This window comes from Pteropus vampyrus, unplaced genomic scaffold (assembly GCF_000151845.1).
Source record: "Pteropus vampyrus isolate Shadow unplaced genomic scaffold, Pvam_2.0 Scaffold78, whole genome shotgun sequence".
Taxonomy (NCBI): domain Eukaryota; kingdom Metazoa; phylum Chordata; class Mammalia; order Chiroptera; family Pteropodidae; genus Pteropus; species Pteropus vampyrus.
The window spans coordinates 5440330-5453025 of NW_011888859.1; the positions used below are offsets into that span (position 1 = coordinate 5440330).

At 46.6% G+C, this 12696-nt stretch overlaps 1 protein-coding gene across 1 annotated transcript in view; it reads left to right on the forward strand.

Annotated features, from left to right (window-relative positions):
• Positions 1–12696, forward strand: part of ARID1B (AT-rich interaction domain 1B) — a 389943-nt gene that overhangs the window by 367379 nt on the left and 9868 nt on the right. The window contains exons 14-17 of the mRNA XM_023532165.1: positions 1116–1325; positions 4105–4309; positions 9410–9548; positions 9792–9964. Of these exons, the coding sequence (XP_023387933.1) occupies positions 1116–1325; positions 4105–4309; positions 9410–9548; positions 9792–9964 (727 nt within the window). The remainder of the gene's footprint in view (positions 1–1115; positions 1326–4104; positions 4310–9409; positions 9549–9791; positions 9965–12696) is intronic.

Consider the following 12696-nt stretch of genomic DNA (forward strand, 5'->3'; position numbering starts at 1 on the left):
TACATTGCAAATGATAACCTAGTAAATAAACATGAGTAAATGAAGTAAATTAATGTTCCAAGGAAATCTTTATGGAGAATTTAAAAGTGATTTTGTGCAATAACCCCAGAGTTGCAAATATTACAAATACACAAATAGAGACAGAAGAAAGGGAAAATTTACAGTTGGGCTGTTTGAGACTAAAAGTCTTCTCTTCCCCGATCATGTAATCCAGATGGAGGGCTTCAGGAGTACAGGAACAGAAACCTTTGACATCTTAATCTCAAGTACAGTTAGAAAAATAAAAAGCCAAGAAACAGAGCTTCAGTATAAACCACGTGGGCCCATAAACACATGCGCATTAAAGAAAATATATATTTATCCGTAGATGTGCTGGGAGTATGAAATAGCATGTGTTCATGATTAAAGCACGGTTGCCTGTTAAAATAGTTATCTAATTGCCCTTTACCATGGCAGAGAAGTTCAAGACCTCTTAAGTAGAGAAAGCTGGTCATCGTGAGTAAATGCCAAAGCTTTAGCCGGCCATAATTTTGTAAAGCTCTCAAATGAGCATAGGGCCCACACCACTGGGTCCTGTGATTTGTGACCTGCCTTTTATTTTTCAGCAATACTATGTGTTTGTTCTTCCTCCCTATGATTTAGAGTTTTAATGAAAACACACATTAGCCATCCTTGTTTTAACAAGGAAAAGTAGAGTGCATTTAGTTTTAGGGGCTCTACAGTACCACCTGTGAAATTTTAAATTCACTGTGATCATTCTGTGAGCTAACACCCTTTTATTTTTTGAAAATGACGTGAGGCGTTATTGAAATCTTGCCTTCTGGGATTCAACGCTTATATCAATAAAGTAAAAAAAGATTTGGGGTTTGTTTTTGTTTTTTAAGTATATAAAAGGGGGCGTTTGAGCCTTTATTTAAAGTCAACGTAAATTCTTAATTAAGAAATGTATAGTTTGTGCCTGAACTAGTAGCCTTCATTCCTGATTGTTGTGTGATAGCAGTAGTTTTTAAGTTTCTTCTCTTTCTGTGCCTGGTGGCTCATTACTTTTTTCTCACCTTCTTCCCTTTCCCCCTGCCCACCCCTGCCCATCTCCAAATGCTCCCTCTGGGCTCTAGAAGTCCAGCTCCTCCACCACCACGGGAGAGAAGATCACAAAGGTGTACGAGTTGGGGAGTGAGCCGGAGAGAAAGCTGTGGGTCGACCGCTACCTTACCTTCATGGAAGAGAGGGGCTCCCCGGTCGCAAGTCTGCCTGCAGTGGGCAAGAAGCCCCTGGACCTGTTCCGACTCTATGTCTGTGTCAAGGAGATCGGAGGTTTGGCGCAGGTAAGAGTGAACGAATGAGTGACCGAGGAGACGTTCTGGATAGGCTCTTACGGCAGCCTTCTTGGACTCTATAGACTCAGGTGGTTTTTTTTCACAAAGGAAAAGCTAAGGCTGTGAGAAAGTCACCTTTATGGGGATCCATGCGTGGGAGAGCATTGGGGCTGGGGCCCCCGTCTTTGCAACCAGCTCGCAGTGTGATCTCGGTGTGTCATTTATATGGACCTCAGTCCTCATCTGTAAAGTGGGACATCTGGGCTAGATTTTTCCATCAGGTCCCTGACAGCTGTAGAACTCTGTAGAATCTGCCAGGTTTTCATGGTAGATACTCCAGAAATGGTTTATAAATGCCTAAATTATTTGTCTGGATGAGATATAAATCATTCACTGTTTCCCTCTGTCCATAGCGATTTATCAAGAAAACTAAGTCATACCTGTAAAACCAGGTCCACGACACCTGAGCAACCAGGGGGTCAGTGCTGTCCTTCGGGAGGCTGGGGCGGCAGCAGGGCGGGTGGCGCCGGCTGGGAGTTCAGGAGGCCCTTGTCCTCAGGATTGTGCGACTCCAGCCCTGCTCTTCCCTGGCTCTCAGCCAGTGCCTCTTAAATGCTGTGCCTCGAGGCCACGCCTCCCTCGGCCTGGTCTGTGAAGTCTGGTTGGTGTGTCTGTCCTGCAGTGGGGGCGGGGGTGGGTGCTAACACGCATGCGCTCGCTACGTGCAGGGCGCCGTGCTTCGCATTCGTCGTTGCCTTCGTCTTTCTCAGTCCCCATAAAATGCCCAGTCATCAGCCCCAAACAAGAGATGAGGAAACTAACAGAATAAAGTGCAACAGTGCCGAGGCCAGGGACTCTGAGGAAGGTGGGGGGCCAGGTCCAGAGCAGGTGCTTCTCCCTTTCTCCAGCAGATGTCAGGCCTCGCTGTGCTTCGGAGTTACCTGGGGAGCTTTAAAGCCTGTCCGTACCTGGGCTCGCACCCAGGTCAGTGAAGGGAGCCACTGTGGGCCCCAGGTGCCTAATACACAGTGAGGTACCCTACATTCCATCCAGGTGGCCCAGGTCACTAACTATCCAAGGGCAAGTCACCTAATCCCTGGGTATCGTCAAGGGCCTGCCCCAGTCTCAGTGCTGCACAGCTTTGGGGGTGCAGGAGAGGTCTTTGTTCTCAGCCTCCCTGAGGTGCCCCATCCCACCGGGGACCTGCCACCTACAACCGAAACAACTGTAGCTTGATTCAGGGCCTCGTGTAATCAGGTGGTAAGACATACACTGCAGACCAAGTAAGTGTGAGTGGCAGTCTGCAAAGGGAAAGATCGAGATGCTCACCTCCCCTCTGCACCTAAACCCCCCTGGCCTCTCCCCTCTGTGACCTGGCATCGATTTGTTTAGGATCCCCAGGATGCTAAACAGATTGGGGTTACCCATCACAGACATGTAGAAATTGTCTGGACACCTTATTCTGACTCACCAAGCCAGGTCTGTGAACGAGACTCTGCTGGCTTAGCTAATGAGGATTGCTTGACTGCAGCTATGATTCACAGTAGTGAGCGTTTGACATTGGTCATTGACGCCCATCTGCCTGGCAACCATCAGATGTGGTCGGAGCCGGTGCTGCCCCACGCATGGATCAGCTCAAAGCCTCGCCCTTCAGGGTGTCCCAGGGAGCACTCTGCTTCATTGCTGAAGCAATCCACAGGCCTGCTTGCCGCAGGCTGGCATTAAGTGCCGAAAGTGGCATTAAGCATCTCCGTGAGCATTCTGTGGTTGATCGTGCACCACTTAGTACTAAGTAAAAGGTTATAAAGAGCTTTGTGAGAAAGTTTGAATACAAAAATTTAACATTTCATTAAAAACCACTTGTCCCTTTAACCATTACCATGTATTGAACACAGGATGCATCTAAAGGCAGAATAACTCCCCAAGCATTTATTCGCAGGTCCTCATGTTTCATTCATGTATTTAACCTTTCATAACTCTGTTCCCCAGTGGGATCAAAAGGTTAAAATGCCTAAAATCTTTATGTAACATTTTAGGATTTTTTTCTTTTTGCACCATATTCTCTGCCACCTGAGTGTAGGTGGAAACTTGGAAGGTCTGGTGTGCCCTTGCCCCTTCACGAGCTCCAGGTGCCTGCGATGTAGGCCAGCTGGTGGCTTCATAGAGCCCAGCCAGATGTGACAGCTTGTGCTGGGCATTTAAGTTGGGGTCATTTGGTCGGGGGCCTTGTTCGCCTTTGCATTGATTGTCCCTTTCCCCAGCACCACAAGAAAGTGTCACGCGAGGGGATGGATGTGGCCAGAATTACAGGCTCATCTTTGTGGGAGCTCGTGGCTATTGAGAGGAAACACTATTTTTCATATCAAGGCTCACTTAAATTGCAAAATAGTTCTGTTACTGCTTTTTAAATTAGTTTTTAGATGCCATTTTTAAAAAAAAAAAAATCAGATGGGATGAGGATGAGTGTGAGTGAGAGTGTGCATTTGCTCAGATAAATCACCAGCCCTGAGAAGCACCGGCTCTGGACGAGTGTGAGGCGTCAGAAGATGCACTAGGCAGAAGAATCACGAGCAAGGCTCTTTATGTAGCCATCAGCAGGTTCCTTAATGGTTTTGTAACTGGAAATGCTGCCTTTGCAGCACCGAGTGGGAGTAATGAGCATTAGTTAAAAGAGGCAAATGAAAAAAAAAGTAAACCAAGTCATTAAGTGCTTTTTTTGTCTCCTGGCTTTAAACAAGTCACTTTGCTGCAAACCAGTGATCCTGCCTTTTTTTTTTTTTTTTGCTAGGTTAATAAAAACAAGAAGTGGCGTGAGCTGGCCACCAACCTCAACGTCGGCACTTCAAGTAGTGCAGCGAGCTCCCTGAAAAAGCAGTACATCCAGTACCTGTTTGCCTTTGAGTGCAAGATTGAGCGCGGGGAGGAGCCCCCGCCAGAAGTCTTCAGCACCGGGGAGACCAAGAAGCAGCCCAAGCTGCAGCCGCCATCTCCTGGTAAGTGGGAGCACTGCAGCCGCTGCCCAGGCAGCCGGCACCCCCTGCAGCCGTGCAGAGGTCTGAGGAGGCCTCTCCATGGTAAAGCAGACAGCAATGGGGCCTTCCAGAGGAAGGAACATTTTGCTTCGTCTGTTTACTGGAGCCCGACGCTGGGGGAAGAGGGTAAAATCGGGCACACCACCCCCTGGTCAGCATGTGGAAGGCACCACCTTAGCCGTCCCTCATTTAGTCAGCATAGACTTTGGCATTCTGAGCTCACGCATTTTTTCTCCAGCATTTTGAAGTGTCCGTCTGACGCTGTCCAGGTCCGTGCCCCTGTGAGCCGTGCTGGGCTCCTGCACGCCGGGTCGGTTCTGGCAGCTCGGCTTGTCGCAGGCACTCGGGTTTGCTCACTAGCAACATGGAATCGGGACTTAATTCCTAATGTCCCCTGCCCACCAAGTTCTAACGTTGAGGGTCAAATTGTCCCAGTAAAGGCCAGAAAGCCCTACTTTGGAGATGGGGGTGGGGTCCAGTGAGCTTTGATGTAGCGGCCAAGACTCTTAGGAATGATGGCGGGTCCCTGAATTCTCATCAGCAAACCAAGCTGACGATACCTGCCTTCTCCACTGCGTCTCCACTCAGCTGTTGGTGACCCTGCCATTCTTTCAGCTCTCTTGCCAGCTTTTGTTCTACCTGTTGGTGTTTCAATTTGAAATTACTAGGTCATTATGTTCTGATAAGTACAGTATTTAGGATGAGAAGAAATTTGCACCATCCTTAGTTCTGGGAGGTGACCTCGAGTTCAGTTCGACTATTGTCTGTTTCTGGCCATCTTAAGCCCTGCAACGGTCATTACTTACCCATGCCATCCTACATACAGCGTGGGGCCGATCACACCTGCCGCCTCCCGTGGTGCAGGCTTGCTGCGGGGTGAAATTGCAGAGCTAGTGGCCAATGTGTCCTGAGCACCCTCAGTGCGCCAGGCACCTTTCTAAGTGCCCTGTCATTTACTCTTCACATCAGACCTCTGATACAGACACTTTAAAATCCGTAAGAAAACTAAGGCACGTAAAATCTAAGTGGCCCAAAGTCTCATCGATTGTGAGCGGGAAAGCTGGGCTTTGCCCTGTGCCATCCGGCGCTGGAATTACACCTGTACGCAGCATACTCGTTTGACTGTGTTTGAGATACCCCTGTAATGGTAAAATGTTTACACATAGAAGATGGTATTTATGAGCCAAAGAAAGAAGTTTAGCTGCTGTCTGGATGGCAGCGCTGACAGCCACAGTCGCTAATCAGGGGATCTCCCATAAATACCGCTTAGGCCTAGCGTGCACTTGCAGCGAATATGGCCAGACTTCAAGCTGTCAGTTCTCAGTACAAGTAGAAACCTCCTCACTGACCCCACCCTCGGAAACCCGAAGCCTTTGCCAGTTACGGTGTACCCGAAAACCTGTGAAATCTAATTTTAAACAGCTCACAACATTGCGTCCACAGAGTAAAACAAGCTGCCTACGAACAGCTCTGAAACTGTTTTTCCAAAATAAAAGCCCAGTAGGGTGTGGGGGGACCAAAGTGGCGACGTCTGCAAAGATCTAAAGGTACATTCCGTTTGCCAGGAAGGAACGCGTGTCGCTGAATGGTCTGTGCTTGTGTGCGGAGAACAGCTCTCCCGGTGTGCGTCAGCGTTGCACGGAGGGCCCGCTGAGGTATAGATCCCTCGGCCTGTTCTCTTAGTAGTCAGCTTGGTCCTTTTCCTCCTCGTTTACGCTGCCGTTGTTGCGGCAGCATGACCGTTTTAACTGCACAAAGAGCTTGGATTGCAGATGCACTGTGATGATCCATTTTCTCCGTGGTCCAAACGGAGCTGAAGTCCTGGGAAGCCGGTGGCGGAGGAGGACCGTTCCCTGTGCTCGGCCCGATCTGCTTGTCCGGCGTGCTCTGTGCGCTGCTCGGGGCGCACCGCCCAGCAAGACCGAGCCGCGGGCGAGTCAGCGGGCCAGTGAGCGGTCAGTCCATGACCTAGGGCCAGGCGCCTCCCCAATGTCCAAGAGTCAGTGTCCTCTCTGATTCCGGAGCTATCATTAAGGGCATTGTCTCAAACATTTTTGTTGTCAGAGAAGGAAAAAAACTATTCCCAACGATTTGCCATTTCAGGGTCTCACGTACTACAAAATTTTTAAAAACTAATTTTCAGCCAGAATTTGAGTTCTTTGAAGTCAGTTTTTTCCTTAAGATCTCAATTGTAGTTTATTCCTTACCGGCATATCCAAGCAAATGAGACTAAAAGATTCCTGTGAGACATTCTAGGTTATTTTTTTGGGTAGTCACTCTGAACCAACTTAGATCCTAAATCATTTGACTGTCTCTAGCTAAGAGCATTCTGAGTCATCGGTCTGTATTCCGGTTTTGATTTGGCGTGTCTAACACGGACCTGAAATTCAGTTCTGTCGGCCCTGGGAGGCGCAGCCCCTCAGCCCTTTGGGGTCGTCAGGACTTCACCGTGGACTGCCTGTGTGGCTTCCCACACAGAGGTCCAGCTGACTCCAGCCTTCCAGTGACCAGAGCAAGTCGTGGAAGCAGACTCCCAGACGGACCTGAGCAAGGCCTGGGGTGCATCTTTCAGGCACCAGTGGAGATCTCGTTATAATAAAACTAAGTGTTTGCAGAGTTCTGATGAACAGCCCCAGGAGCTGCTTCCCCAGGTGGCCTGGGCAGCCTGTAAACCCCGGGGGGCGGGGCAAGGAGGCTCCACATTCAGTAAGTAAGTCTGTAACCAAAAACCCATCCATCTTTGCTGGCAGGTGGCTGACTGCATTTCTATTATTAGCTGACAGGTGATGTCACAAAACCTGTCATGGATCCAACTAGGGAATCCTCAGTGGAAGATAAATGAGGAAGGGGCTCAGGTTATAAACAAAGGTGCCCTCTGGGTGACCTCGAGTCACTGTAGACCTGGGACAGATCAGCTATTCTTTCTCCCTACCCTACTTCCTGCAACCCCAGGCAGAACTAGGGCACCAGGTTCGTGCTGTGTAAATTATCTTCCCAGCTAGGAGTCTGGCTGTACAGTCTGAAGTGTGTGAATGTACTTAACCTTCAATAACCTTTCCATTGTTTACTTTCGAGTATACATTTGTAGCTTCTGGCAAAAGGTAGGGATATCCTAGAGAGTGTGCCAGCCTTGGCTATTAATGGAGCTTCAAGAGGTCGCATTCATTTTTTTTTTTTTTTTCCTGGAAGGAGAGGAAGAAACACTGGCAAGGGGAAGAACTTTTAGTTTTTACTTTTTTTTTTAATGAGCTATAAATGTGAATACTTGTAAATAAGGGTCATTCTGAAGTCGCAGCCTCGCGAGCCAGGTTTCCAGGGTTGCGTGTGGCTGCTGTGCGCTCTGGTCCGGACTGGGGGCGCCCGTTACCACCTCTGCCCGCTCTCTAGGGCAGGTGCGGCTGCAGGGTTATCCTTATGTGTTTATAAAAGACACTGCTTTTTTTGTTTTACTACATTTACTTTTTTAAGACGCATTTCTAGGGTTTCACCAGCATTTGGTTTTATAAGCAGGAGTTAATATGTTTTTCTTTTAAGATATCTACATCTAAAAAGGTACTTACCTTAAAAGTAAGTTTTCCTGGCATCTCTGAGAACTGCCCTGGGTACCCAGGGGACACAGTAAACGGAACACACAGTCCTGCTGGCCCATCGTCAGCACTCAATCCCAACCGGGCCAGACCTGGGCAGACCTGGGCAGACCTGCTCTGGCTAGAGGTGGCCACGCTCAGACGCCTGGGGCTTTCTGAGCAGGGGTGATACACCGTTGCCATTGCCAACCCCTTATAGCACACTCTCTAGTCTCTGGTGAGCAGTTTGACTCAGTTTCCCCTAAAGTAAAATGCGGACAGCGGTCCTTGTCATGGGCCTTGAGAACTGCATAGGAAAGGAACTGTAGATATCAGCTTATCCAATATTATCATTTACAAGCAGTCAGTACTTCTGCCATTGGTTATGGTTCCGAAGGCATTTATTGTGACCTGTACAGTGGCAGGGGTTCCACTGGTAGAATCCAGGCATAGAAGAGAGCACATTAGTGAGCTTATTATTTATTCAGTAATTAATAAGTGAAACCAGTATCTGCTGAACATCTCACATGCTGAGGATAGAGCAAAAAGCCTTAAAATATTATTTTTTCTTATAAGATGAGGCTAATTTCTTCATTAATCCCAGTTCAGTTTTGAAACTATCTCAGTTTTGAGCTCTGTTATTAAAGTATATTTATAGTTAAAGCCAAGTCTCAAAACTCTGATAATGATGTTAAGGAACTCCAAACCAGCATTGTGTTTTATAATTACAAATCTGATTTCATAGCTCCAAATATCACTCCCAGTGACAGAGCATAGACACATCCAGATGTTGAGAAGGTGTTGAAATCCGATATAAGGCTCATTATTTGTAGCATCTTTCAACTGAAACATTTCTCATTGCCTAAGCAGAACTAATTTTTCTAATTTTTTTCTCAAAGAGCACAGTAGTCCATCAGATTGATAACCCAAATTTTCAATCCCATTTTTCCTTATTCTCAGACATTTGGATTATCAGCATTATAAACAACACCAAAATAAACATTTTCTGCCTAAAACTTTATTTATATCAGATTATTTTCTTGGGATAAATGCCCAGGAAAGCAATTACCTAGTCAAAATGTTTTACAGCTCATAAATAAAGTATGTTTCTAAATAGTTTCCTAAAAACTTTTACCAGTTTTCACTATAAACAATGTATTTCTTATCACAAGAAAAAAACTGTAACTATGGTGATGGATATTAACTAAACTTACTGTGGTGATCATTTTGCAATATATACAAATACCAAGTTATTACATTGTATACCTGAGACTAATATAATGTCATATGTCCATTATACTCCTGTTTTACAAAATATGTGAGAGCAACTAATTTTACTACATTACCAGCAATGGATATTGTTATTTCTATTAAGATGGCATCTTTTCTTTTTTTTTCTTTTTTTTTCTTTTTTTTTTGTAACAAGCAAAGATGACCTTAATTTGATGACCTCTGTTTTTCTCTCCATTTTTCTCTTGGTACTTATTATCATCAGCTAACTCCGGATCCCTGCAAGGTCCACAGACCCCCCAGTCCACTGGCAGTAATTCGATGGCAGAGGTTCCGGGTGACCTGAAGCCACCTACACCAGCCTCCACCCCTCATGGACAGATGACCCCAATGCAAGGCGGAAGGTATGCCGACTGTGAGCCATACAGAATCAGATTTGTCTCTTAACTTTCTGGGGCAAAAAAAACTTTATAGAGAAAAGAAATGGCGCCCCCTAATTTTTAAATGTTGATAACTGTTAGTTTTATTCATATGATTTATTTTAGATACTTTTTACATTTACAGATTTCAAGGTGGACTTATTTTCTGAGTGAGCGTTTGGCGGTAACTCCTGCTCTATAATTAAGCTTTCCTTTTTCTCATCTCAGAAGCAGTACAGTCAGTGTGCACGACCCGTTCTCGGACGCGAGCGATTCCTCGTTCCCAAAACGGAACTCCATGACCCCGAGCGCCCCGTACCAGCAGAGCATGAGTATGCCAGACGTGATGGGCAGGGTGCCCTACGAGCCCAACAAGGACCCCTTCGGCGGCATGAGAAAAGGTAGACGCGGCATGGCCTCTGCGCACGCATGGGTCGGGCGTCCCCTCCACCCGCCTGCAGCCGAGGCGCTTACATGTCCCAGACCCAGATGTGTTTGAGTCCCAGCACCCCAGTCTATTCACCATCTGCCCCTGAGGGAAAGCACTTAGCATCTCTGCACCCCAACTTCCTCCTCTAGAAACCAGGGTGATAATGGGGCACCGGAAGGGTGTCATGAGGACTCACTGAGTTAATGCGGGTGAATCCCACAGAGGGTGACTAGCGTTGGCTGGGGGCGGCGCACAGCCTGAGTGGGGCCGGGGCCGGGTGCTGGCGGGTGTGGTGACAAATCCGACCTCGCTTCTCGTGGGGTCTACACTCTCTTGGGAGGGCAAACGAAGACTAAACTACAGACTGTATTTTATATAGTATAGCATTTCAGATTTATCTGTTACATAAAGCAAGATAATCTATACCTTTTCCTTTCAAAAGCTTCAGAGTTGCTTAGTAAAGATTTTGCAGAACATGAAATAAATCCATCAACTCAGTAATTCAAAAGGTTCATGAATGTTGGAGGTAGATGTTTTCCTCAGTGGTATGAGGTGCTAGAAAGAACATTTTGTTAGTGCTGTTGGTGGTTATGTTACACTTTTAGACTCTGAAAATATGACAATGACATGGAAAAATAATTAGTAATATTTGGAATCTGGCTTCAGAAGTTACCGTGAACCGTTCCAGTATCCTACCGACAAGCTATGTTAGACAGCGAGAGTTGTATTTCTCGTTTCCTTATACCTAAAATTGTTCCGATTATGAAGAAAAATTGGAGAGGATGGAGGATAACTGTGGATTATCTTGCTAGGCACTCGATAGCCACATAACTTGTTTTCATCAACCATGTAAACAATGCAGTGGCTCAGAAGGCAGTTCCGTGTCACATTTTCCCAACATATGTCAGCTCCCAACCTTACAGTGCTGGTGTGTTTAGAACCAAATCAGAGCAGATAAAACCCATAGGAGACGGACTTTTTTACAGCCCTAGCCCTGTGACAGTAAAGTTTCCATCCACAATTCACCTTACTCTGTCAGTGAACTTGGTAGTACTCTTGGATTTTTATTTAATGACCAACATCAGTGGAAACCCTGCTCTTTGTTCTCGCTGCTGCTGCTGCTGTGACCGAGGGAGACCCAGTTCGTGGGTGACAGAGCCCAGTCTCAGTCTCCGGAGCCTGGTGGCCTTGGCCCCCGCCTGCTGTGGTAGGCTGCTCCGTGTACAGTTCTGGGGGGGCGGGGTCATCCTTCACTCCATGGCTGTCGGCTGGGACCCTGGGGCAGCTGCCCTCATCCGGAAGCCTGATTTGAGAGCTCTGCCAGAGCTGGGATGTCACTTGAATGGCTGGTGTCACGGGGAGGCTCTACTGGAAACTCAGCAGGAGCTGTCGGCTGAGGGCCTCCATTGGGGCCTTTCCGTGGAGTTTCTTGGGCACTGCACGACACTGGGTGGCTCTCAGAAAGGGACACTCGAAGATGACAGGCGCCTACCAGTCTCCGCTGCATGACACTTCCCAGTGCCCCATTGGTCAAAGCTGGTCAGACCCCAGTCTTACTGTGGGAGCGCACTTCACAGTCTCAGTACCCACAGACGTGCTTCTATAGGGAGTCGCCACAATACAGCCTCCTGTCACAGGTACCAGCAAAAGTTACACCCCTTTAATATGCTTGCCGTGAGTGTTGTCCAAGTGCATCTCACCCCCCCCGCCGCCCTGCCCCCCACTCGCGAACTAAGAAGCAATTACTATGAGTCACTTTAATATCTGCCGATACAATTGTGAGTCAAAAAGGCCTCGTAATTGTTTTATCTTGGATTTCTTTAATTATTAGTGAGGTCACACATCTTTTCATATATTTAGTGGCCATTTATTTTTCTTTTTCTGTAATATTCCATTTATGTATTACCCCATTTTTTAACTTGTCAAATTTCATATTGATTTTTTAAAAACTATTCGTGTGTTGGAGAATTAAGCTATTTAACTTTACTTATCCCCCTTAATTTTTGTCTATCTCTGTCTTTACATCTGTGAAATGGAAAGTAGCATAAAAACTGGCGCTACCACAGGGTGGCAGACATCAGATCAGATCAAGTATGCGAAAGCACATTGCAAAGGAAGGTACCTCTTGCCACACTGCTAGGCTTCATTCTGTGCCCCTCTCCACCAGCCTAACAGTTTATCAGCTCACAAAATTTTAATCCGCCTTTGCCTCCTGTGCCGTGAAAAGTAACCTTCATAGAATGAAGAAAGTAGTAGTGTTGTACGCCAATTAAGATTTGCATTAAAATGTTTAATTTGCCTCCCGGCTAGTTTCTGGGCTTGACCCAATTTCCTTCAGGCTCTGAGCTGATGCTAATTTGCATATTTGACCTAATTGCTACTCTGCCCCCTGATAGAGATAGTTGTAGTTCATCCATTCTTGAGTTGTTCTTAACTCGCTGGTGATTTTCTTTATCCTGATTTTGGAGTCAGTGGATGCATGTTTATGTTAAGGTTTTCACATTCCCACCCCCCACCCCCCGCCCCGTAAAGGGAGGAAACTAACTTTATAAGTATTTCATCTCTTCCTCACCATCATTCCATGAGGTGGTATTAACCAACTTCATTTTACAGACAGGAAAATAAACTCAGAAGCGGACTAACTTACCCAAGGATCTGGGACTACATTCATTTACAATATTACTGCATAACAGATTACCACGA